This window comes from Vitis vinifera, chromosome 18 (genome assembly GCF_030704535.1).
Source record: "Vitis vinifera cultivar Pinot Noir 40024 chromosome 18, ASM3070453v1".
Classification (NCBI taxonomy): Eukaryota; Viridiplantae; Streptophyta; class Magnoliopsida; order Vitales; family Vitaceae; genus Vitis; species Vitis vinifera.
Window position 1 is genome coordinate 24766758 of NC_081822.1, and position 26728 is coordinate 24793485.

The 26728-nt window shown below is 33.2% G+C and overlaps 2 protein-coding genes and 1 pseudogene across 2 annotated transcripts; 2 read left to right on the forward strand and 1 right to left on the reverse strand.

The window, feature by feature from the left end:
* Window positions 1-10387: 10387 nt before the first annotated feature.
* Window positions 10388-12736, forward strand: LOC100246213 (LRR receptor-like serine/threonine-protein kinase RGI2; annotated as a pseudogene).
* Window positions 12737-14672: 1936 nt separating this feature from the next.
* On the forward strand, window positions 14673-18225 carry LOC100264185 (LRR receptor-like serine/threonine-protein kinase SIK1). Its single transcript, XM_003634486.4, has 2 exons — window positions 14673-17429; window positions 17630-18225. The coding sequence occupies exons 1-2, from the start codon at window positions 14897-14899 to the stop codon at window positions 17935-17937; spliced, it is 2841 nt and encodes a 946-aa protein (XP_003634534.1). The 5' UTR covers window positions 14673-14896; the 3' UTR covers window positions 17938-18225.
* A 1167-nt stretch (window positions 18226-19392) lies between these two features.
* Window positions 19393-25935, reverse strand: LOC100245266 (dihydrolipoyllysine-residue acetyltransferase component 5 of pyruvate dehydrogenase complex, chloroplastic). Its single transcript, XM_002271250.4, has 6 exons — window positions 24834-25935; window positions 22459-22650; window positions 22289-22376; window positions 20173-20243; window positions 19957-20040; window positions 19393-19855 (listed from the first exon to the last, which is right to left on the reverse strand). Exons 1-6 carry the CDS (start codon window positions 25725-25727, stop codon window positions 19751-19753), a joined length of 1434 nt encoding a protein of 477 aa, XP_002271286.1. The 5' UTR covers window positions 25728-25935; the 3' UTR covers window positions 19393-19750.
* Between the last annotated feature and the right edge of the window lie 793 nt (window positions 25936-26728).

Genomic DNA, 26728 nt, shown 5'->3' on the forward strand with positions numbered 1-26728 from the left:
GCTCAAGTGTTCATAGTTTAGATAGTGAAGTAGAAGAAGAAGAAATTTTTATGATCATAGAGAAATAAGAAAATCAACCTAAGAAAATTCCTTTAAATTTAGAAACCCTATAATTTCTAGAAAGATTTATAAATAATAATAAAAAAGAACACCACTATAAAAGAATTAATAAAAATAAATTGAATCCTAAAAAAAATAGAAGAATCAATAAATCTTACAAATAAAAGAGCAAATTAATATGACAAAATGAGATTAAATCTATTATATTTCAAATAATAATTGAATTAAAAATCTTAGAATTAAAAATATAGAGCAAGTAAGAACTTTTTATTTAAAACCTTAATGCCTCAATAAGATCAACAAACATTAGTTGAGTCACTAGAATTAATTTAGTATAACTAAGAAAAATTGACGATAGCTCGGTAAATATCAAATGTGTCAATCATAACCTTAGTATTATCATATATACCTATCTTGTACCTACATTAAGTTTATAACCTCTTATTTTAATGTTAAATTTTCTATATTCTTGACAAGGAGACATAACATTAACTAAATTAGTTTTTTTTTTTTTTCCTAAAACCACAATAATTATTTATATAAATATAAAAAATACATTAGACAAATCTTATAATCCAACCTCCCATCAAGCCAAATAAAATAGAAAAATAAGAAGATGGTATAATAAATAGTTTTTTTTTTTTGATAGGTGTAATAAATAGCTATTTAGAACAACTAAAAAAAATACAACTAAGGTAAAAAAAAAAAACACTACTCTCATCAAGCCAAATGAAATAGAAAAATAAGAAGATAGATCAAGTTCTAGTTTTCATATATCATCAATCTTTTTAGTGAGAAACCATAAAAAAAATGAAAATCTAGGATGATAATTAATTATAAAAAATTAAATGATAATATATATAATGATGCTCATAAAATATCAATTAAAGATTCTTTAATTAATTTCATTTAAGATTGTAAATATTTTTGTCAATTATATTATAAAAGTGGATGTTGGCAAATTAGGTTAAAGGAATAAAGCAAACCATGGACAAAATTTTCATGTCCTTGTGGATTATATGAATGGAGTATAATGTCATTTAGACTAAAATTTGTGTCACAAATATTTCAATGAATAATAGACAACATTTTTAGTAAATATTCTTTTGTTCTTGTATCCATAGGTGAAATTAAGATATTTTCACATTCTTTCTAGAACATGTACAACATAAGACTTGTTTTTGAAGAACTAATTAGTTACGGATTGATAGCAAGTAAAAAGAAACTAAAATGACTTAAAATCCAAAAATAATTTTTTGGATTAGAATTAGAAAATAGACAAATAAAATTGCAAAACTATATAGTTCAAAAATAAATAACTTCCTAGATAAATTAGAAGATTTGAAAACCCTTCAAAGTTTCCTAGGATTATTAAATTATGCTAGTTCCTTGTATTAAAAACCTCGTTCAATTAATCAAACCTCTTTATAGCAAAATAAGAAATGTAGGTCAAAAATATTTTAACAAGGAATATATTAAATTAATACAAAAAAAAAAAAGAACTTTTCAAGCTTACATTTATCCTTAGAACGTGAATATAATATAGTCTAAATTGATGCAAGTCAGATAGAATGGGGAGGTATACCTTTAGTATTAAATAACAATGAAGAAGAAATTTTTTGTAGATATTATAGTGAAACTTTTAATGATTACCAAAAAACCATAGTTCTATATATTTAGAAATAAAAACACTAATTTTAGTCTTAAAAAAGTTTAATTACCAAAATTTAATTATTACCAAAAATTTTAGAATTAAGAACAATTTACCTTAAGAACCAATTGTGAAAATATCAAAAAATTCTTTGAAAATGAAGACTCTTCAAAACTATCTACAAAAAGATAGATAAAATTCTAGAACTCTTCAATTCACTTTAAACTAAAATTTGAATATATTGAATGAAAAGATAATATATTAGTTGATTGTATAAATAGACAAATAATTATTAATGACTAACTTTTTGTTTTGCTTATATGAACATGGCTAAAAGAAACCAACTAAAGCCAGAAACTTTAACATAAAACTATATATTTAAACTAAGTGTTAAATCTAAATTTGAGATTTAACTCTTTTATATTCTCAAAATCTTTTTGAAGAATATCAAGTTATTGTACACAATTTTTGGTCTGTAAAACCACACAACTTTTTTTAACCAAAACTGAGTTTATGTCTATTGTAAAACGATTGTAGACTTAACTTAACATCTTCAAAATCTTTAAAATCAACTTATTGTCTTGGAAACCCAAAAATTCCAAAACCTCATAATCCAGGAAAACCAAGAAAAATTGATAAAGGATTTAAAAACCAATACAATATCAACTAAACAAACCAATCCAATAAGTCAAACTAACTTGCTTAGCCTTGTTAGCAAGTCAACTTTTCTTTTTGAACAATATGAAAAACTTATAATAAAAAATATAATTGGAGTTAATAATTATTCCTTAGTTCGCACTTTCTTTTTGCAAACCTAGAATGATAGCGTATTTAAAATCAAATGTTTTTGTACAAATAATTTAAAAACAAAAATATTGGAATAAAAATAGGACATGTAGCACATCACGACCTGGAGTCTTTCTTTTTCATGTATTTTTGCTTATATTAATATATTTGTTGAAGAAATTTCTTACTCTTACCTCAACTCATGAATCAAGTAAAAAATATTTTCATAAACTATATAACTCAAATCCCTAATAATTTTCTTGAAAAACTAAAAGATATTTTAATATATCTTTTTAAAATTGAAAGACAAATTGATATTTTTTTTTTTTTGAAATCACACCACTTTTATTTCTAATTAGTGGGTCAGTGGTATTGGTCTACCACCATGTTTATATAAGAAGTAATAAAGAACTTTTAATTCCTCGACAAAAACCAAAATAGGAAATGACTCGTCCCAATGAATTTCATGGATATTATGGTAGGTATAATGCCTTTTAAATATATGATTTTGGACCAACTAAAAATAAATTATTTTATCTTATTGTTGAGACACAAATCATGTCAATGTGGAGAAACCAACCTTTAGAAAATACTTCCAAAACCTATTACAAATTTTGAAAAAGAAAACTTTTTAATCAAGTTTACCATAGAATTATCACAACCATTTTTTTTTTTTACCAATGGTGCAGGCTTTTGGAACAATCTTGATGATGAAAGTTATCAAAACCTATAGAATGCAATGAAATCATGACAAGAAAGAAAAAAAGAAAAAAAAAACGACAACAAAGAAAACGTCAATAGTGACTATTCTAAAGTCATATCAAATTAAAATGGTCTTCTTAAAAAGCAGTAGTCATCTCAATAAGAATACGTGGCAATAGTATGGAAAAGAAGAAGACGATAAAAAAAAGAAGGAAGAGAAAAAACAGAACAAAGAAAAAAAGGAAAGGAGAAGAAACAAAAAAATCAATGTACATTAATATTTTTGATATTCACATTTATTATGCATTTATATAATGTACATCCATCACTTGTTATTATGCATATATATAAATTACACCCATTACTTGTTAACCATCCATCTTTATCTCCTACATCACTTATCCCTTTTTAGTCCTCTAAAGATCTATAACTCTATGACATAACTTTTTTTTTTCATTTATTTTTATTGTAAAAACTTTATGTATAAAAGGAGGAACTTGAGAAAAAAATCATTAGAAAAAACCAATGGAGGAAAGTTAGAGAAAAAACCAATTCTCTTTTAACTTATTTTCCAACCCTATGTAAACACTAGTTCAATTATGTGTAAATTTAACAGGTTCAATAAAAGTAAGAGTTTCTACTTATTTCAATTTTTCTTTATATATATCATTTTTCTATTTTCCTTTATCCCTTAAGGGAGTACAAGGGATAAGAAGATAAAAAAAGGGAACTAAAAATTGTCTAAGTAAAAACTTTTCATTTTTACTACTTAATCTAACTTATAATATACATGAATTCAATATGCATAGATACATACTACCTACACACACACACACATGTGTATATATATATATATATATATATATATATATATATATAGAGAGAGAGAGAGAGAGAGAGAGAGAGAGAGAGAGAGAGAGAGACCAAATTCTAGTAGATAATGTTAACATCTTTTTTAAAATTAGAGTATTTAGTCTTAACCCTTGACTTGTAACCCATTTTTATCGAGAAATGATGGAGTCTTATCTTGACAGGAAGTGATGCTTTAAAATTTTGATTTGAATCTAAGAATAAATTTGCATGAGATTATTTTTCATTATTTTTTTTTTTTAAGGAAATGGTTGTTTCCATTTAGGATTTGAAATTCCATTGAAACTTTCTTTTGTTTTGGTTAAGCGGTTCTCCAAACTCTTTCCCTTAGAAAGAAAAAGAATAACACCTAAATTGGTTTTCCAAGCTTCCCCCAAGAGAAAGAGGAAACCATTTTAATTGGAAAGGAAAGAAGTCCCAATTAAAATAATAAATAAAGGTTTTGGAAATTCTCATGAATGATAATTTATTTTAAGATGGTTACCAAAATTATCTCAAAGTCTCTCTTCTAAAATAATAAGTGGGAGCGAGCCATAAATAAGCCCACAACCTTCAAGATTGAGTCGATCTTGATTTTGGGCTCGTCACCATCCTAAAGATGGGTGACCTAAAGAATCAAAGGATTTGGACTATCCTAAAAGGATAAGACTATATGTTTATAGTGGGAGTGACCAATCCTAAAGATAGAACTCTTCACTTGATAATATTGATGTCAAGGATCTTGGTTATACATTTAACTTAGATGTGAAGTGGTAAAATCACTTAAAGTGGTCCCATCTATATGTACTAAGGGTTGAACAAAGATATGTTAATCAATGTTTTAGAATAACCTTTTGAGGTTTAAGGTAGGTTGATTAATTAGAAAGGATCTCTACCTTAATAATAAGAGTCTTGACCTACCGAAAATAGGTCTGATTCTTATGATACTAAGATACCTTGCATGGATATATGTAATATGAGGTATTGCATTTTTGCCAAATTAATTACCATATTTGCCTTGAGTGCTTAGTTTATTTATTAATGCATTAAATATTTTATGTATTATAGGAATCGTATCTTATAACCCCATCACTCTTATTCTCATTGATAATAAGTTGATTGAACCTAATTATATTTACTGGAAAAGAAACCTGGACACAATGCTTACAACAAAACAATTGAAATTGGTAACTCAGGAGGTTGCTCTGAGCTTTCCATACAAGAAAAGAAAGATGCTCATTCCCAGTGACAAAAGGCATGAGAGGGCTTGTTGTATTATATAGAGATGACAATGGGGCAGGTTCGGGATGGGTCACCCCTATCCCAACCCTGCCTCATTTATTCAAAATAATTCTCATCATCGTCTCATTAAAAAAATTAAACGAAGAGGGGCGGGGCGGGTATGAGAAATTCTCATACCCGTCCTGTCTCACCTCGTTTAACTTTTTTAAATTTTCTAAAAAAATTACTTTTAAAATTTTTAATTACATTAAAATAAATAATTAAATAATTATATTTTTTATAACTTATTTTATTATTTATATATATATAATTGAGGCGAGACGGGGCGGGGTAGGGCCAGACAAGGCAATACCTGAACCCATCCCAAGTTTAAAAAAAATTTTCAAACCCGTCCCAAACCCATTTAGTTAAAATTCAAACCTATCCCATTAGGGACGGGACGGGGCGGGTACCCAAAAAAACTTGCCTCATTGTCATTCCTAGTATTATACTTGGGTCTCTCAGTAATGTGTTGCAACAACAACACATAGGCATTGCCACTACCTATGAGATTCGCTTGAGCCTACAAGAAATGTTTGGTGATAATGATAGGCTAGTTAGGCAAGCTACCATAAGGACTATCATGAATATCAAGATGATAGAAAGAACTTCCGTTGGAGATCATATGATTTGTATGATCGTACTCTTTAACAAGATGAAGATCCTTGGACTTGCAATTGATGAGGAATCCTAGGCCAACATGATCCTAAAGACCTTATTGGATTCCTTCAAGCAGTTTTAGCTCAATTATACTATGAATAAGTTAATGATGAGCTTGCCAAAATTGATGAAGGAACTAGATGGGTGAGGAGATTCTCAAGGATCCTAAAGGTGTTCACATGGCAATGAGAGATTCTTCAGGTTCTTCTCGTAATAAGAAGAAAACAAATTCTTTCAAGAAATCCAAACAGGGAAAGACCAAGGCTGGGAAATGAAAGAACAAAGACAAGGGCAAGTGTTTCATTTGTGGTCAGAAAAGTCACTAGAAGAAGGAATACTCTGACTACTTGAAGGAAAAGAAAGGTGTGTCTCATTCACCTTTAGTTAAATTGTGTTCAATGATGGATTTCACCAATTCATGGTGGATAGGTTTTAGGGTTACTGATTATATTTGTAATACTTTATAGAGGTTTCAACTAAGGAGAAGACTGTATGAGGGAGATATCTACCTAATTTTGGTATCTGTTATGAGGATAGTTGTGTAGGTAATGAGAAATGTTACATTGATTTTAAAGAATAATAAACATCTAGAACTCAAGGATTGTCTTTGCGTAGCTAAGTTTAGAAAGAATTTGATTTCAATTTCTAGTTTAAATAAATTAGATTATTCATTTATTTGTTCAAGTATATTGGTTAATGATTTCTTTCGTATTACTCCTATTTCTTTATTATATGTTGTTAAAAATAATCATGTCTCACTCAAGAGGAAAACACCTAGCATTAACCAGACTTATTTATGGCATCTACACCTAGGTCATATTAATCTAAATAGGATCCAATGATTGGTCAAATTTGGAGCATTGCACTCATTAGTTCTAGAAGGTCTTCTAGTATGTGAATGTTATATAAAAGGTAAAATCACTAAGAGACCCTTTGTTTCTAAAAAGATTAGAGCCAGGGAATGTTTAGAGTGAGTGCATACTGATGTGTGTGAACCTTTTAATGTCCAAGCACACAGAGGGTATGAGTATTTCATCATCTTCACTAATAATTAATCTAGGAACGGTTATGTTCACCTTATGTATAAAAAATCTAATGTCTTAGATAAATTCAAGGAACTTAAGGTGGAATAAGAGAACTAGTTAGGTAAACACCTTAAAGCACTTCAATTTGATCGAGATGGAGAGTACATGTTCAATGAGTTTGATTTTTTTTCTCAAGGAGCATAAGATTATATCTTAGTTACATGCCCCTGGTACTTCATAACAAAATGGAGTGGTGGAAAGAAGAGATTGAACTCTTATGGACATGGTGAGATTCATGATGAGTTTTTCAACACTTCCTACATCATTTTGGGGATATGTCTTAGAAACTGTAGGATATCTTCTTAATCTAGTTCAATTTAAATCAGTACATTTGACTCTTATGGAGATGTGAAAAGGACGTAAACCTGGTTTACACCATGTTCACATATGGGGGGTGTCCACGTATTATAACCAAAAGTAGATAAGTTGGAACCAAGATCAAATTTTTTTTAGTTTGTTGGGTATCTAAGAGGTACTAAGGGTAATTATTTTTATAGTTAGGTTGACTAGAAAGTATTTGTGAGTACAAATGCTAGATTTTTGGAAAATGACTATATGATGAGTAATAAGGTTAAGAGTGAGATTAATTTGAGAGCACTGGATGGGCTTCTTACAACAACACAAAATATTATGGATCTAATACTGATCATTCCCATTTTTAATACGTCGGTGCCTTATCATAGTGGGAAGGTTGTTATACAACTAGACTAATTCATGTATTTGGTAGAGTCTCTAAAGGCCATTATAGAGGAATGTGAGATCGATCCCACATATTATGATGAAGTAATAAGTGATGTGGATGCACATCTTTGGCAAAAGGCTATGGAGGTAGAGTTTTGATAGTGATTGCACTAAGGGCGCAACTTAAAGGCATAGGTAAAGTAGCCTTTTAGTTGATAACTTAGACTAGGTTCGTGTGGCACTTGTCGTTTCACCCCTCGATTAAAATGTTTATTATTTATCTTAAAAAACAAAAATGTTAAGAAAATAAAATTTTAAAAATAATTAATTATATTTATTTTCAACATACAATTTAAGATAGAGACAAACATAATTATTTTTAATTTAAGAAAGAAAGTGAGAATAACTATTAGAATGATTTCCAATTCAACCCATTTCTAAAATTTTTCAAATAATTTTAATTCTTTAAATTTTCATCCTTAGAATTTTTCTAGGTTACCAAAAATCCCATTTTTTTCAATAAAATTTGTCGTCATTTTCTTCCTGGCAAGCATCATTTCCACATCTTCCTTGATTTTTAAAATGTTTTGAAATAATCGTGAATTTAATTCCGTAATTCCGAATAATGGAAATTCATGGGATTAATTCGTGCAAAAATAAATCGGGTTTTAGTGGGGGCCCCACATCAGTGATAATTTTCTCATTGATTGATTGATTGCCATGCTTGATTGATTTACTTTGCGACACATGTGATTATTCTGTATTCGTGTGCTAACCTTTGTTTTCCATGAAACAGTCAGCTCATTACTTAGGTACACTCTCTATCTTTCTTGTTCATTCGATTATTTTTATATTGATATTCTTTTGACATCCATGTTTGTTTAATCAATTGTCATATATGTTTCATTCTATTTAGTAGAGACCCATTTTAGGGGCTTAAAGGGGTGCTACGGTCTTTACAATACATTCCCAATAAGTAACCTGACCATCGAGTCCATATTTGGTTTTTCACATACTATATTTTTCAAATAAGAAGTCAGACTTAGAATTTTTTTTTCTTAAAAAATAAAACAAAAATGAGTGACGACTCCAAATGATTTTCTAAAAAATAAATTTTTTTCAAATAAAAAACAAATTCACAATTGAGTGGGAAACACATGCAGAAATACAGGGTCTATAATAATATATCTCTTAAATAATTTTATTATTATAAAAATATATAATTTCATCATTTTAAATATAACAATATGATTTTTATTTATTTTCAAAAAATTTATAATTTTTTTTTATAACAACATGAAAAGTAAATGTTGGTGGTGAAATCGCTAAAATTCGACATGAGTCGGCAACAAAACGTCTATATGAGAGTCATTTTTGCATTTATTTTGCCCATCAATTGTGTCCGTGGAATTGTCAAACTCCCCACCTTGGCCCCTAAATGAAAACGTAGAGTAAGGGGCATTCTTGAGAAAAACTTAAGCGTTTGCCCGAACTTGTTTTGAAACTTCCACTTTCAATATACGCGTCTTTGAAACCGAGAACGCCTCCTGGGTCCACAAGGAAGGTCACATCTGGGCCCCACCTCAAAGACTTAGCCCATAGTCAAGCCCTTGTTAGCCTTAATTCTGGGACCCACCCCACAAAGACCTGTTTGTCAAAAAGGTAAAATGCCCATCTTTCCAAAATAAAAATAAAAACTCAGCAAGAAAAAGATCAAGACTCCCAAATGTGAGTGTCTGATGTCCGGTCAAAGTCAACAAACGATTTAAAACCGAAACAAACAGGTCCTAAGCCCCCTCCCTCACGGCATCATCGATGTAAAATATCAGTAAATATAAATATACTCGTATTTGAATTTTTCAACGAAAATTATTAAAAATTTTAAAAAATAATATATATATATATATATATATATATATAATGAAATATAATATTTTTCAAAATTTTAAATAAAAAATAAACTTAAATTACTTTAATATATTTATATTCATTTATTTTAAAAATAAAAAATTACTTTTTATTAAAACATATTTTATTAAAAAATTAAATCAATTTATATAAAATATTTTATTTGAGATTTAATTTGTAAAATTTTATAACAAATTTGCAATGATAATTTTTTTTGTTATTAACATTAATTTATTTAAATAATTAAAATTATTAAAAATTATATTAATAATTTATTTTATTAAATTAATTTTATTTTATAAAATATTAGAATTTTATTATTATTTTTAAATATTTTGATCATTTTTTAATAAATTTATATTTTTAATATTTTAAAATTAAATAAAATTAAAATGAAGTGATAGTAATTTTTTAAACATAGGAAAAATATTAAAACTAAAAGAATAATATAAAATAAAAGGGTGATGTAAATTTAAAATAAAAGATAAATTGAAAAAAGAATTATTAAAAAACAACGCAAATTTTTTTTAGCAAAGAGCTTTTTTTTTGCCCACATTCCTCCCCACGCGCGCAGCCACGCTTGATATCTTCATTGAAAAATCGGCCGATGTTTCATCAAGTTTTCCGATTTTTGACGATTTTTCGTCTGATGGATAATAATCGGTAGCCGATTTCATTTCGGTCACCTCCCATTTTTTATATTTCAGGAAAATTTTTCTATATTTCAAAACATGCTCACCAGCCACCACTCACTAGCCTTGGGTCTTTGTAGTAACAGCAATGCAGTTTAGCGCCACTCCAAACACTCACTTCCACGTTTTTCTCGCTTTTTTATTCTTTGTTTTCCACCCTTTTCCTTCCCACCAAACAAGAAATTCCTAACATCCATCTTTTCTATTCTTTGGCCTCTAAAACATTTGAACCCAAAATAGAGATATATACTAAATGATATGGTATATTGAGTGCTTGTATATTAAATAAGGGGGTGAGGAGAGTCTTCTGACTGCCAGAGAAAGATGAGGAGCCATGAGCAGAGGGTCTATTTCTTCTTCTTCTTCTTCTTCTTCTTCTTCTTCTTGTCTTCTGTTCCTTTTGTGCTGTCTCTGTCTTCGACTCAGAAAGAAATAATGGAGAAGCTATCTCGGAGCGTCTCAGTCTGGGGAAATGAAAAGGAGCCAAACCCATGTGCATGGAAGGGAGTTTCATGCAGCTCCGACAACTCCTCAATAGCCAATCTTTCCCTCTCGGGATTGTCTCTCTCTGACTCTAGTTTTCTGCCACTTGTCTGTGAGATTGTGTCTTTGGAAGCTCTTGACCTCTCCGACAACTCTTTCAGCTCTGTTCCAGAAGGGTTCATCACTGCTTGTGGGAAGATTGATGGGTTGAAGCAGCTGAATTTCAGTAAGAACAGGTTGGTCGGTTCTTTGCCTGCTTTTAATGGCTTTGTTGGGTTAGAGTCGTTGGATTTTTCCAGTAACATGTTGAATGGAACAATTGTTTCACAGTTAGGGTCATTGAATGATCTAAAAAGATTGTACCTTACGTCCAATAATTTGAGTGGTAATGTTCCCATCAACCTTGGAAATTCCAAGGTGTTAGAGCATCTTATTCTTTCCAAGAATTCCTTCACTGGTAGTATTCCTGATGGGCTCCTAGAATATCGGAAGTTGGTTCGGATTGATTTGAGTGAAAATCAACTTTCTGGGCCTTTACCTGGGAAAATTGGAGACCTTTCCGAGCTGGAAGAGTTGACTCTGTCTTCCAATAATTTGAGTGGAGAAATCCCAATGAACCTTTCAAATTTCCAAAATCTTTTGAGATTCGCCGCGAATCAGAACAAGTTCACAGGCAATATTCCAGTTGGAATTTCAAGATCTCTCAAGAACTTGGATCTTAGTTATAATAAATTAGGTGGGCCAATTCCTGCTGACCTTTTGATGCAGTCGAATTTGCAGACAGTGGATCTTTCTTACAATCTGCTAGAGGGATCAATACCTGCAAAAATATCTCCAAACATGGTTAGGTTGAGATTAGGAAGCAATTCACTTGATGGTACTATCCCATCTGAACTTGGAACGCTACCGAAATTGACTTACTTGGAGCTGGAAAACAATAGCTTGTCGGGATCCATCCCTTCCAAGTTGGGTTCTTGCCGGAGTTTGGCGCTGTTGAATCTGGGAATGAATAACTTGACTGGCAGTCTGCCTGTGGAGTTGGCTAGTCTTAGCAGTCTTCAAGTTCTGAAGCTTCAGTCCAACAAGCTGGTTGGTGAGATCCCATATCAGATGAACCAAATGCAAAGTTTGTCCACTCTGGATATTAGTGGGAATTTGCTTAGTGGTTCAATCCCAAATTCAATTTCAAGGTTGCGGAGTCTCACCAAGTTGAACTTACAAGGCAACCTTTTCAATGGTTCAATACCTGCAACAATTGACAGCTTGAAGAATCTGTTAGAACTTCAGCTTGGAAGCAATCGACTGAATGGCCATATTCCAGGGATGCCACTTAGCTTGCAGATTGCTTTGAATCTCAGCCACAACCTCTTCGAAGGAACTATCCCTGATACTCTCTCTCGTTTGCGGGGTTTAGAAGTATTGGATCTCTCAAACAACAAATTCTCAGGTGAGATTCCAACTTCTCTGACACAAATTGGATCACTGACACAACTGCTACTTGCAAATAATCAGCTGTCTGGAGTGATTCCGGAGTTTGGAAAATATGTTACCATCATTGATACAACGGGAAATCCAAGGCTAGTTAACAGAACATTACAACGTAAATCTCCCTAGAGATCGCCAGGGCCAGGCAAGAGGAAGTCAGTTGCAGTGGCGGTGGTTGTTGCAGTTTCAGTTGCAGCTGCATTTCTTGGTATTGGAGTAGCAGTTGTGATTGTTGTATCTATCCCAAGACGATTTTACAGGGTGGTGAAGGATGAACAATTAGGAGCAACATAAGAACTCCCACCCCCACCCCCCTAGGGTGGTCCAAGGAAATCTTTTCACTGCAAATGGTATCCGCAGCCATCAAAATTTTTTTGTAGTGAATTAAATTATCACTAAATTGGTGTTAAAAATTATGGTTTCCCAAATCAGCAAAATTTGGGCTCGACAAGTGAGGGTCACACACATTTGACATGTAATATATATTAAAAAATGTGACACATGACGAAATTTAGAAGACTACAAAATTTAGTTTTATATATTAAATTAAATCTTTCTATTGCAGTCAAAAGAAAATTAAAAAAATAAATATTTTCTTATTGACAAATTTATTTAATGAAGAAGACAAGTTATTAAAATCAATGAACCAATTTCTTTAAATTAAACAACTAAATCTTAGGGATTCCAAATTTAATTTCTTAAATTTACCTATAAATAATGATGACTTCCTTCATTGAAGGGGAGTTTAGATCAACAAAACGACTCCACAAAGGAAGAGAAGCTTCATACGAAGAAAAAACCTCACAAAATCTCATTGCAAATTTGAGAAATCATAGAAGAATTACACACGCATTCTTCGCCTTTTAACAAAGTCATTCGAAAATAAGTCACGCTAAGTCCTTAATTGACTTTCAAAACAAAGAAAATACTTTCTTCGTTTGCTTTTGAATTGTGATCAAAATAAAAAAATTTGAGGAAAAATATTATTTTTTAAAAGAATATCAATATAAAGATTGTATCCCACAATTATTAATTTTAATAAATTTTTGTTTTGCTTAATCAACAATAACTCAATCTATAAGAAATATATGATCACCTTATATCTTACTCGTAGATCAAAGGTATTGATGACTCGATATGATCGTAATGTTTGAATAGAATAATAAATGGAAATCGATTAATCATACTATTCATGACTTTATTATAATATTTAGGGCTAATCTATTCACCTCCCTAGAGAATATCACTAAATACATCTAACTTATATAAGTTTGAAATTTTATTAAATGTCTTCTTAATTTGCAGTGAGAGGGGAGGTAAGTGAAAATTAAAAATGAGAATGATAAGAAAGGTGTATGAAAAAATTTCAAACCAATGGGAACCACTTTAGGAATAAAATTAACTCTGATATTATAATATTGTTATTTATAAATAATATATTCAAAATAAATAATAAATATTAAACTTATTATATAAAATTAATTAATTTTATAGTATGTCTATTAATTAATTTTACTATTATAAAAATATATTATTTAACTATAACAAAATGATTTTTATTAATTTTCAAAAATTTTATAATTTTTATTTATTTATTTTTATAACGACAAGAAAAGTTGATGTCAATGGTGAAATCCTTAAAATTGTGAAAGTGTAGAGAATAGTTATGTTTGGTTTCCAGAAAATATAAAGAAAAGAAAAAAATATTAAAAAAAATAGTTTTCTTATGTTTGATTGTCTTATAAAATATTTTAAAAAAAATTAAATATAATTAAAATTAGTTAGAAACTTTTATGTTTTAAAATTATTTAATTTTTACATTGATAATTTAAAATAAATAAAATAAATTTAAAATAATAAATAAAAATAATTTATTATTTTTAACTCTAATTTTTATTTTTTTTCATTTTTTTTCTTTCCTTTTACTTTTCTTTCCTATTTTCTTTCTTTTCATTTTCCGAGATAGGGAAAAACTTGAGCGTTTGCCCGATCTTGGTTTGAAACTTCCACTTTCAATATACGCGTATTTGAAAATGAGCGCCTCCTCGGTCCACAAGGAAGGTCACATCTGGGCCCCACCAAAAAGACTAAGCCCACTAGTCAAGCCCTTATTAACCTTATTTCTGGGACCCACCCCCACAAAGACCTGTTTGTCAAAAAGGTAAATGCCCATCGTTCCAAAATGAAAAAACAAAGCAAGAAAAAGACCTAAACTCCCAAATGTGAGTGTCTGATGTGCGGTCAAAGTCAACAAACATTTAAAACGCAAACAAACAGGTCCTAAGCCGCTCTCCGTCACCAGTCACCACTGACTAGGCTTGGGTCTTTGCAGTAACAGCAGTCCAGTCAACGCCACTCCGAACACGCACTTCCTCATTTTTCTCTCTTTTTTTATTCTTTGTTTCCCACCCTTTTCCTTCCCACCAAACAAGAACTTCCTAGCATCCGTCTTTTCTTTTCTTTGGCCTCTGAACATTTGAACCCAAAATAGAGATATATACTAAATGATATAGCATATTGAGTGCTTGTATATTAAATAAGGGGGTGAGGAGTCTTCTGAGTGCCAGAGAAAGATGAGGAGCCATGAGCAGAGGGTCTATTTCTTCTTCTTCTTCTTGTCTTCTGTTCCTTTTGTGCTGTCTCTGTCTTCGACTCAGAAAGAAATCATGGAGAAGCTATCTCGGAGCGTCTTAGTCTGGGGAAATGAAAAGGAGCCAAACCCATGTGCATGGAAGGGAGTTTCATGCAGCTCCGACTACTCCTCAATAGCCAATCTTTCCCTCTCGGGATTGTCTCTCTCTGACTCTAGTTTTCTGCCACTTGTCTGTGAGATTGTGTCTTTGGAAGCTCTTGACCTCTCCGACAACTCTTTCAGCTCTGTTCCAGAAGGGTTCATCACTGCTTGTGGGAAGATTGATGGGTTGAAGCAGCTGAATTTCAGTAAGAACAGGTTGGTCGGTTCTTTGCCTGCTTTTAATGGCTTTGTTGGGTTAGAGTCGTTGGATTTTTCCAGTAACAAGTTGAATGGAACAATTGTTTCACAGTTAGGGTCATTGAATGATCTAAAAAGATTGTACCTTACGTCCAATTATTTGAGTGGTAATGTTCCCATCAACCTTGGAAATTCCAAGGTGTTAGAGCATCTTATTCTTTCCAAGAATTCCTTCACTGGTAGTATTCCTGATGGGCTCCTAGAATATCGGAAGTTGGTTCGGATTGATTTGAGTGAAAATCAACTTTCTGGGCCTTTACCTGGGAAAATTGGAGACCTTTCCAAGCTGGAAGAGTTGATTCTGTCTTCCAATAATTTGAGTGGAGAAATCCCTATGAACCTTTCAAATTTCCAAAATCTTTTGAGATTCGCCGCGAATCAGAACAAGTTTATAGGCAATATTCCAGTTGGAATTTCAAGATCTCTCAAGAATTTGGATCTTAGTTATAATAAATTAGGTGGGCAAATTCCAACTGACCTTTTGATGCAGTCAAATTTGCAGACAGTGGATCTTTCTTACAATCTGCTAGAGGGATCAATACCTGCAAAAATATCTCCAAACATGGTTAGGTTGAGATTGGGAAGCAATTCACTTCATGATACTATCCCATCTGAGCTTGGAACGCTACTGAAATTGACTTACTTGGAGCTAGAAAACAATAGCTTGTCGGGATCCATCCCTTCCGAGTTGGGTTCTTGCCGGAGTTTGGCGCTGTTGAATCTGGGAATGAATTACTTGACTGGCAGTCTGCCTGTGGAGTTGGCTAGTCTTAGCAGTCTTCAAGTTCTGAAGCTTCAGTCCAACAAGCTGGTTGGTGAGATTCCATATCAGATTAGCCAAATGCAAAGTTTGTCCATTCTGAATATTAGTGGGAATTTGCTTAGTGGTTCAATCCCAATTTCAATTTCAAGGTTGCAGAATCTCACCAACTTGAACTTACAAGGCAACCGTCTCAGTGGTTCAATACCTGCAACAATTGACAGCTTGAAGTATCTGTTAGAACTTCAGCTTGGAAACAATCAACTGAATGGCCATATTCCAGGGATGCCACTTAGCTTGCAGATTGCTTTGAATCTCAGCCACAACCTCTTTGAAGGAGCTATCCCTGAGACTCTCTCTCGTTTGCAGGGTTTAGAAGTATTGGATCTCTCAAACAACAAATTCTCAGGTGCAATTCCAACTTCTCTGACACGAATTGGATCACTGACACAACTGCTACTTGCAAATAATCAGCTGTCTGGAGTGATTCCGGAGTTTGGAAAATATGTTACCATCATTGATACAACGGGTAATCCAAGGCTAGTTAACAGAACATTACAACGTAACTCTCCCCAGAGTTTTCCAGGCAAGAGGAAGTCTGTTGCAGTGGCGGTGGTTATTGCAGTTGCAGTTGCAGCTGCTTCTCTTGGTATTGGAGTGACAGTTGTGATTGCTGTATCTATCTCAAGACGATTTTACAGGGTGAAGGATGAACCATTAGGAGCAACAGAAGACCTCCCACCCCCTCAGGTGGTCCAAGGAAATCTTTTAACTGCAAATGCTATCCATAGGTCAAATATTGACTTCACCAAAGCCATGGAAGCTGTAGCTAGCACATCAAACATCTTGCTCAAGACAAGGTTTTCAACCTACTACAAAGCTGTCATGCCTTCTGGAAGAAGTTATTTCATCAAGAAGATTAACTGGAGTGACAAGATATTCCAATTAGGCAGCCATGAGAAGTTCGGTCAAGAGCTAGAGATCTTGGGAAAGCTGAGCAATTCGAATGTCATGATGCCACTGGCCTATGTTCTGACTGTTGATAGTGCCTATCTCTTCTATGAATATGCCCAGAAGGGTACCCTTTTTGATATCCTTCATGGCAGCTTTGGAAGTGCTCTGGATTGGGCAAGCCGTTACAGCATTGCAGTGGGAATAGCTCAGGGTTTGGCTTTTCTCCATGGATACACCTCTGGTCCGGTTCTCCTCCTTGATCTGTCCAGCAAAAGCATTATGCTGAAGTCAGTGAAGGAACCTCAAATCGGGGACATTGAACTCTATAAGGTGATTGATCCATCCAAGAGCACTGGTAGCGTTTCTACAGTGGCTGGCTCTGTTGGCTACGTACCTCCAGGTGAAGAACTCTTTGACCCTGTTTGAGGTAGTATTAATATTTTTACAAGTAATTTTCAAATGGATGCTTCTTATCGTGAGATGCAGCATGTCTCCTCAAGTAAATTCATCATTTCATGCACCCACTAATCCAGATTCTAAACTTGTTTGCTATTATTATGCTTGCATTTCTATTCACTGACCTGTTGAGTTCAATTACAGAGTACGCATACACAATGAGGGTAACTATGGCTGGGAATGTCTACAGTTTTGGGGTCATTCTGCTGGAATTGCTGACAGGAAAGCCTCCCGTCAGCGAGGGAACTGAGCTAGCGAGGTGGGTGTTGAACAACACAGCACAGCGAGACAAGTGGGATCGCATCCTTGATTTCAGCATCAGCAGAACATCACTGGCAGTTCGAAACCAGATGCTAGCAGTCTTGAAGGTTGCTCTAGGCTGTGTTAGTGTCGTGCCTGAAGCAAGGCCGAAGATGAAAAGCGTCCTTCGAATGCTTCTTAATGCCAGATAAAGCCTCTCCTCATCAGCCAAGCAGCATACAAATAGGAGTTTTATACACACAAAACAAGCATCTGAGTTAGGGTCACTTTGTGCTGATACATCATATGGGTTAAGCAGAGCTCCTACAACTGAATCTCCATATAGAAGTAGTCAGTATGTTCTCCATACGTGTATAAAATATATATAGCATCTTTGTTTTTAGGTGTAGTAGCTGGTTAATGGCTCAATTTCGGCGCACCATTTCTTTCACCTCTGCATTATAGAGGTGGAATAAATAAAAGTATTTATTTCAAAGCTATAGAATATGACTCATATTATAGAATACAATTTCAAGACCTATGTCTCCAAGTTACTAATTTATTAACATATGCCATGAAAATATAACATGTTAAAATTCTACTTTTTGTAGTCATGATTTGAAAAATCGAGAAATTTTGCTCGGAGAAACCAAGCCCAAATTTTCCTTTTTTAATTTATCCATGTTTTTTCCAATTTATCTTTTTTTTTTTTTAAATTTATATCTTTTTTTTTTATTATCATTTTATTTTTAATTATTTTTCATATTTATCTCATTAGTCCTATTTTAAAAACTACTATCACTTCACTTTTATTTTATTTTTTTAGTTATTTGTCTAATTTTATTTAATTTTAAATGCTTTTATTTTAAAATATTAAAAATATAAAATTATTCAAAAATTGCTAAAATATAAAACAAAATTAATAAAGTTCTAATATTTTATAAAATAAAATTAATTTGATAAGATAAATTATCAAATTAATTTTAATTATTTAAATAAATTAATGTTAATAACAATAAATAGTTACCATAAATTCGTAATAAAATTTTAGAAATTAATTCTCAAATAAAATATTTTATATAAATCGATTTAATTTTCTATTGTAATAAAAACATGTTTTAATAAAAATAGTTTTTAAATTTTAAAATAAATGAATATAAATATATTAAAAGAATTTAAGTTAATTTTTTCTTAAAAAAATTGATAAACATTATCTTTAATCATATTTATATCAATTACACTTATAAAATAACTTTAACATGCATATTTACATTTTGGTTTGTCCGTATACAGTTGCAGTCCTACGGATGCTTCATTACTTTAGTTATAGTATCAATGTGTTTATTATTCTTTTGATATTAGGGCTATTTTACAACAGAACCCACATTCTTCTTAATCCTTTATCCCTACGTTTGGTCAAGAGAAGAAAAAAAGAATTGAAATTCAAGATGTTTTCATCACCTCTGCTTTCTATTTGGGTCAATGGTGCAACTAATTCTCATTGTTTTGGAATTAAAACCTACGACATAAGATGTGTGATTTTTCTCAGCAACAAATCAGGGGCATCGATATCATCCTCTCAATAATGATGTTGAGAAGAGCCAGCATTGAAACAAGGTTTAAAGTTGAAGTAAAGCTAAAAGTTCAAAAGCAACCAAGATCCATGCTAGGACAAAATGGGTGTAACACAACCTTGATTGGTAAAAAATCAATGAACGGCCAAAATTTGATAGATAAGACACAGTGATCAAGAGCTAGACAATATGCCCATAAATAAAAGTGTTCCCACAAGTAAATGAAGAAAATGGAACCGAAATAAATGCTGCTCTTCAAAATTCTTCCTATTCTTTGTAGAACTTCAAATAGAATAGCACTCAACTCCTGTAATTTCTCTGGCTGATTTTACTCTATCAAGTTCAGGAATTGATAAAGAAATTTGATCCACAGCAACATACTTTGGGAAAGGGGAGGGATCAGATATAAGGAAACCCGAGAAAGCCTTGTTCAGTAATGGAATCTCTCAGACTAGAAAGTAAGATCTTTGGGGTCTTCTATAATCTTGGCCAAGGTTTGCAAGAAAGAAGCCAGATCAGCACCATATATTACCCGATGATCTGCTGTAACATTCACCTGCAGATATTGCATGTTCCCAGCGTAAGAAACTGTAAAATAAATCCAAACACATGGTGTAGAAATTCTCAATTTGGGGAGAGAGATCTAAGGAAAATTACCTGCATCTGGCTCTTCATGCCAATCCGACCATCCTTGGTGGCAACAACGGTTGGTTCTGATGCTCCAACCGCCATGATTGCTCCCTGCAGAAAAAACATGCAAATCAACATAATTATGTTTATCCTGATACAATTTAGTCCCCCTCATTCCATATCTGCCCCAAGCTATGAATTTTGCAGAGTGGAGAGGTTCAAATTCTGAGTTTAAATACTTACAGTTCCAGGTGGCAGAATTGCGTCAAACCGATCCACACCAAACATTCCAAGGTTTGAAAGAGTGAAAGTACCTGCAAACCAGCAATCAAACATACATCTGAAATTAAACATGGATAGACTTGATGAAATAACAAGGTAGGAACCAAGGAATGGTCATGGCATGCCAATTTTAAAGACAAACAATAGGGATATTAGTACAGGATAATCAGAAGTGGCAAGAACTCTAAACCACATTGATTCCAGAATCATCTCAACTAGAAGTTGCAGAAACATTTTGAATCTATGAAAAGTTGCAACACACTCCATTACATACTAAACATGGAATGGTTTAATCCATCAAACTAATACAATTAAAACAAGTTGCATTCAAACAGAATGGTCTAATCACTTTAGCATTGAAATATATTGGCACTCCATACTGCTCTGGTGAATGAGCAAGACATGAACTAACAGACTGAATTTGGAACTAAAGCCAAATGATCAAGCCAATCAAATTATTCTGGCAACTCATCAACCCTGAAGATCTGACAGAAGCAACAAAAGAAAAACAAGCAGAAGAAAAGAGCAGATATTTTTTTTTTTGATTGGCAAACACACAAAGAAGCATATATTAGCAAGGAGCCCCAAAAACAGGCCCAAAAGCATATAGGGAGTATACAAGAGGCGCCCTAGGGCACAAAAAGAAGCAGAAATACAATACCAGCCCTCACCTAGCACCTAGCCAATCAAAAAAACCAAGTAAAGAGAGAGGACCTTTATTTACAACTGGTTTAGACCACACCCAAAGATTACAAACAAAAGAATTTTTCAACCTATTCAACGATAGCTCCTCATTGTCAAAGGCAATCCTATTTCTTTCCTTTCACACCGCCCAAAAGATACATGAAGGGGCAGCCTTCCACACCTTTTTGCGCTTCTTGCCCATATTAAATCCACTCCACCCACTAAGGGTATCTCTAACCGAATAAGGCAGGACCCAAGAAACACCAAAAAGAGCAAATAATAATTCCCATAACACTCTAGCCTTGGAGCACTGAATAAGAATATGATCAATAGATTCTTCTTCCTCACAGCAAAGAAAGCATCTGTTGGCTAAACACCGACCCCTCTTTTTGAGTTGATCCAAAGTTAACACCTTACCCCAAAAAGCTTCCCAAGCAAAGAAACCCACTTTAGTAGGCACACAAGGATTCCATATAATATTGATAGGGAATTGAACACCTCTTCTTGAATCTAAAATGCTATAAAGAGATTTAACTGAGAAAATCCCATCCTTTGTCTCTTTCCACAACAAACAATCTTCCGCAAGATATTACACAACACCAGAAGTGAAGGGATTGGTTGATCTGTCATAATTGAGCCATATCTAAGGGCAAAATGAAAACAATATAAGTAAAACTGCTGAAGAAACTAGAGAAAAATTGCAACAGCATTGCTCTACCATGCAATCAATCTTCACCATCACTTTGACCCAAAACAATAATTTAATTATGCTGCACATTGTCCTAGATAGACCCAGGTCTCCCTTCCATCCAGAAATTGAGCTACATGATTGCAGTGATGTGATCGTCTGGATTGGATTCAGGCCAAATTTACAGGAGCAGGGATGAATTTGGAGGCAGTTCAGGCATATCCTATAACAATGGCAACCCTTACCAAAACAGAATATCCTAATGAGGAAAGGAAGCATAGAGAACTTCCATTTGCCCTATGAAGAAAGGGATACCTAAGTTTGAATTATGAAAGAGTATAACAGCAAATCACTGGCTCTGCCATTTAGAAGGAGAAAGAAATAGGAACTGCTTTGAACCGGTAACCTTATTCACAAACCCTGTTTCCCATTATGTAACATTTAACTGCACAAAATGTTCTTCAGCATGAAACCCAACATCAATAATTCCACATTCTTTACAATTAAAATTTCCATGAATATAAAATTTAAAACATCTATCTTGCATGAGTGAAGGTGTTTGACTGGAAGAATATTGATATTGGAGAAAGAAAACAGCATCAGAAGGTGTCTATCTATATCTAATATATAGATATGAGCCATCAATTATTGCACAAGGAAACATCTTGTATGATGTAATGAGTGTGTAGGATGTAATGAGGATACCTGTATTGTATTCATGAGGTTGCAGCTGCTTTGCTCGGGCCTTGTCAACCAACTCCTTCCACTTTCTTGACAATGAATAAATGTCCACCTATAATAAATTGCAATTAATTTAACTCTTGAAAAGCCATAGGGTAGCCAAAATTAAGTTTAGCAAGAACAGATTAACAAACCTTATCAGCATCCTGAAGCACTGGTGTAATCAACCCACCATCTATGGCCACTGCAACCGCAATATTGATACTACTGTTATATGTAAAGCTCTTACCATCTCTGCAACTAGAGTTTACAACAGGATGTTTAACCAAAGCAAGTGCTGTTGCCTTTGCAAGTAATGCTGTCATCGTCACACCCTTTGACTTAATCTAGAAGATATTAATATAAAATGCATTAATAGCAGATAATGTAAATAAAATGACATAGTTGATCTCATTCTAAAGATCTTATGCTATTTTACTTTAATTTATTTTTCAGGCATTTTGAAGTAAGCACCCGATGTAAAGGGGTTCATCACCAGAGAAATATCCTATTAATTTATTTTCAGACTTTTTACAAAAGCCTCCCACTTTTCTCAAAAAGCTCCATATATCAATAAATATTTCAGTAAGAACTTGAAGAAATCAGTTATTGTGTTCGAAATTTAGATATTCCAAAAGAAAATTTTCTTCAAAAGTGAATTCAGTCCAAGGTGGGTAAAACAAAATTGATCACTTAGTATTTGTTGGCATACACTATTTGTTTTCTATTTTTAAAATTAGAAAGTAGCAGTAACATTTATATAAAATACAAAAACTCTTAGAGGCTTATATTGAAAAGGTGATGGTTTTAAAAATTATTTAAAAAAATTGAGGAATCAAAAAAATTCACTACCTCAAATTTTAAAATTTCTGAAAGTGATTTCTAAAAATAAAAGGTAAATCTATATTTTTTTTTACAAAATGTCATACTTTTATATAAAAATTTATGATTTTAAAAACAAAAAAAAAAAAACAGAAAAAATATATCCAAATGAACACTTAATCTTTGGATTTATTTAGCAGACTCAAAAGCAAAGGGGCTTCGACTTTGGTGAGATTCCTCCAAGAATTATCCTTTCAGATCAATGGTTCTGATGATTCCTAAGGAACAACGTTCATTAAGGTATTGGGTGATATAAAACAAGTATGATCTTCTTAAGAATGATTAGTATACTAATTTGGCTTGGGGAGATTGACAGGTTTGGGAAGAGAATTTTCAAGGTTCCAATTCCTTTTTTCATCTTACAAAGTACATCATTGACAATGAGTCTTGTATTCAATTTTAGGTCAAATTGTTGTGGGAATCAAGACCATTGTGTCAAATCTTTCCTCAATTCTCAAATGCTAAGGCTGCTGGACCATCAAGTTGTTATCCATTCTATTGATTTCCACCAACACCCAAATCTTAGGAAAACTCTAAGTTTGACATCTCTTCTCAATATTTTTCATGGAGTCAATATCTCATTCCATTCTCAATGAGCATATGTAGTCCTTGGAAATAATGGTATTGACTATAACAAATCTTACTTCAGTTATTGACCAAAAGAGGACTCCATGGAACTTCCACCCCTAAAACAATGCTTTCTGTGGATATTTATTTCTTATGCAAAAGAAGCAATAAGACTAGAAGCCATTTCATTCTATATTGCTCCTTCACTCTAGACCTGTGGTAGAAACTGTATGCTACTGTGGGTTCGAGTTGGATTTCTCTGCAAAATGTTTATTTGATGTCTGCTGCTGGTTTACGGGGATTTGGTAGAAGAGGTAGAAACAACATTTTGTAGCCTTGAAGTAGTTTAGGCTTTGAAGAGTGACACACCATTGGGATAAAATCATTCTTCTTGCCTAGCTTTCAGTTACTGCTCGCTCTTTAACATATTTTAAGGGATTGGGAGGAGGTATGAAGGACTACGAATATGCTTCTGAAATCAATGCCTAAGTGGAGTCTTTCCTTGGGGTGGTTGGGATGTAACTTCAACAGGTGTTATTTAGGCAATATGGGCCTGATTGTGAGTTGTCTATAAAGCCTATTTGAAAGTGAAACTGGTTTTCTCTATCCTTAAGAGATAGAGAACTGCAATAAAGACAAAGGCCCTAGCTCCCCCAGGGTACTTGGAGAATCCAGTTTAATGGGAAAGTGGACAATCATCAAATGGCTTTGGAGAACACATTGGGTTCTTGAAGATTGATTTACCTATAGGAGAAATAGAGATACACACATCTAGAATGGACATTTTTAACTGGGTTTCAGGTATAAAAAGTGTCAAACTCTAGAATACTAACATAAACAAGAGAATCAAATGTGGTAGTAAAAATCCTAAAGTATGGAAATACAATAAATTTAGCTCTTTCTGCTGAAAATTTTAATTACTTGTTGCAAAGTGTAAACCAAAGCAAATATAGATAACCAAATTGATGTTGAAAGTCCTAAATTATGTGTATACTACCAACACATCGTATACATCCTAGATTATATAAAAGCTATTATCAATTAACCATTTTCTTGCCTGGAAGTGAATAAAATGTCCTACCTTCTTGTAGAGGGCATCAAGAGCATCAGTAGTTATGGTGTACCCAACTCTAAAAGTTGGCACAGTAAGACTATCAACCATGTTCCGACTAACTGCGCCTTGCATTGTGGTAAACGGCACCACCGTCCCCAACTCAATCCCCGTGCTCGCCGGGGCTTTAACCGGAGCCGAGCTAGGGCTGGGCTTCGGATCCTCCGCTGCAACACTCACTCCAGCAGCAGCTGCAGCTTCGACATCCTTGGCCACAATTCTCCCCATTGGACCACTCCCGACCACATTCCCCAAATCCACATTCAACTCCTTCGCGAGCTTCTTCGCATACGGCGACGCCACAATCCTCTTCCCTCCCTCTGACGCAGGATGTACCGAAGACGCCATCTTCGCCACAGTCACCGTCGCCGCAGCCTTCACTGGAGCGGCCTTCTCAGGAGCCCCCACGGACTCCTCTGGAGCCGCAGCCGCCGCCGCCGGCGACGGAGGAGACGAAGACGGCGAAGTATTGGCCTTGGACCTGGCTTCCGCGATCTCATCCTCGGTCTCGGCGAGCAGAGCGATGGCGGAGCCGACGGCGGCGACGCCACCCTCCTCCACCATAATTGCCGCCAAGTAGCCGTCGTAGAAGGTCTCGACGTCCATGTCGGCCTTGTCAGACTCAACCACGACGACGCTCTCGCCCTTGGAGAGCTTGTCGCCCTCGGACTTGACCCAGGACACGATCTTCCCTTCGGTCATGGTGGAGCTGAGCGCCGGCATGAAGATCTCCCGGATCTTAGCCTGAATGGTGGTCCGTTTGTTGCCAGAAATGTGGATCGCCGGAGAGGAGGTAGGGTTGCGGCGGAGGGCGGAGGAGGAGGAGGGAACGAAGGAGGTGCCGAGGTGGAGAAGTTGAGACATTTTGTTGGTCTCTCAGAGCTATGGAGATTGGGAGAGACTGAACTAAGGAAGAAGAAGAAATGGAGGGGTACCGTTTTATTAAGGAACAGTTGTCGTTTGATGGTACCTCGAGTGTATCGAATGGAGGCGGAAGTCTCAACCACCTTACCGGTGAATGTGATGGTTTGTGTTTGGTTCGATACCTTAACTAATTCATTCAATGGCGTTTTTATTGAGTTTTGGGTCAAAATACCCATTTATATAAAAATATTGGATATATCTAGTTTATGAAACTTATGTTCAAATTAGTCTCTTTTGTACCACGTAGAGTCATGTCATAGAAATATATATATATATATTTTCAAAATTTTAGTTAAAACCTCAATTAACAACTGAGATTTCACTTTTTAATTAAAACCGCATTTGCTAACTGAGACTTCGATTTTTGAACTAAAGTCGTAATTATCAAATGAGGCTTCATTTTTTAATTGAAACCTCAATTGTCAACTGTTATTTTTTTTTTTTATACTTTAAAATGTAATTAAAAACTATTAAATTATAATTTATTATTAAAATTAAAAATATATACTTTAATAATAAATTATTTATATTTAAGCTTAAGAATATGGTATTACTTCAACAAACATAAATTGATAAATAGAAGATATTATAAATCAATATTTTATTTATTAATAAATTAATAATTTTAAAATAATAAATTTATATAACATATAAATAAGATATAAAATTATATAATTTATTAATTTAAGATATTTAATTTTTTGTTTTTTAAGATATTAATTTATTTATATTATGAAAAAATTATTTTTATCGAAATAATAGTATACTCCTAAACCGTAGTTGCCAACTGAGGTTTTAGTTAATATTTTTTTTTTTACTTTCAAATTTAATTAAAAACTATTAAATTACAACCTATTATTGAAATTAAAAATATATACTTTTGATAAAACAAAGGCTATGAATAATTAAGGAAAATACCCAAAAAGGGAGAGGTGAATTGG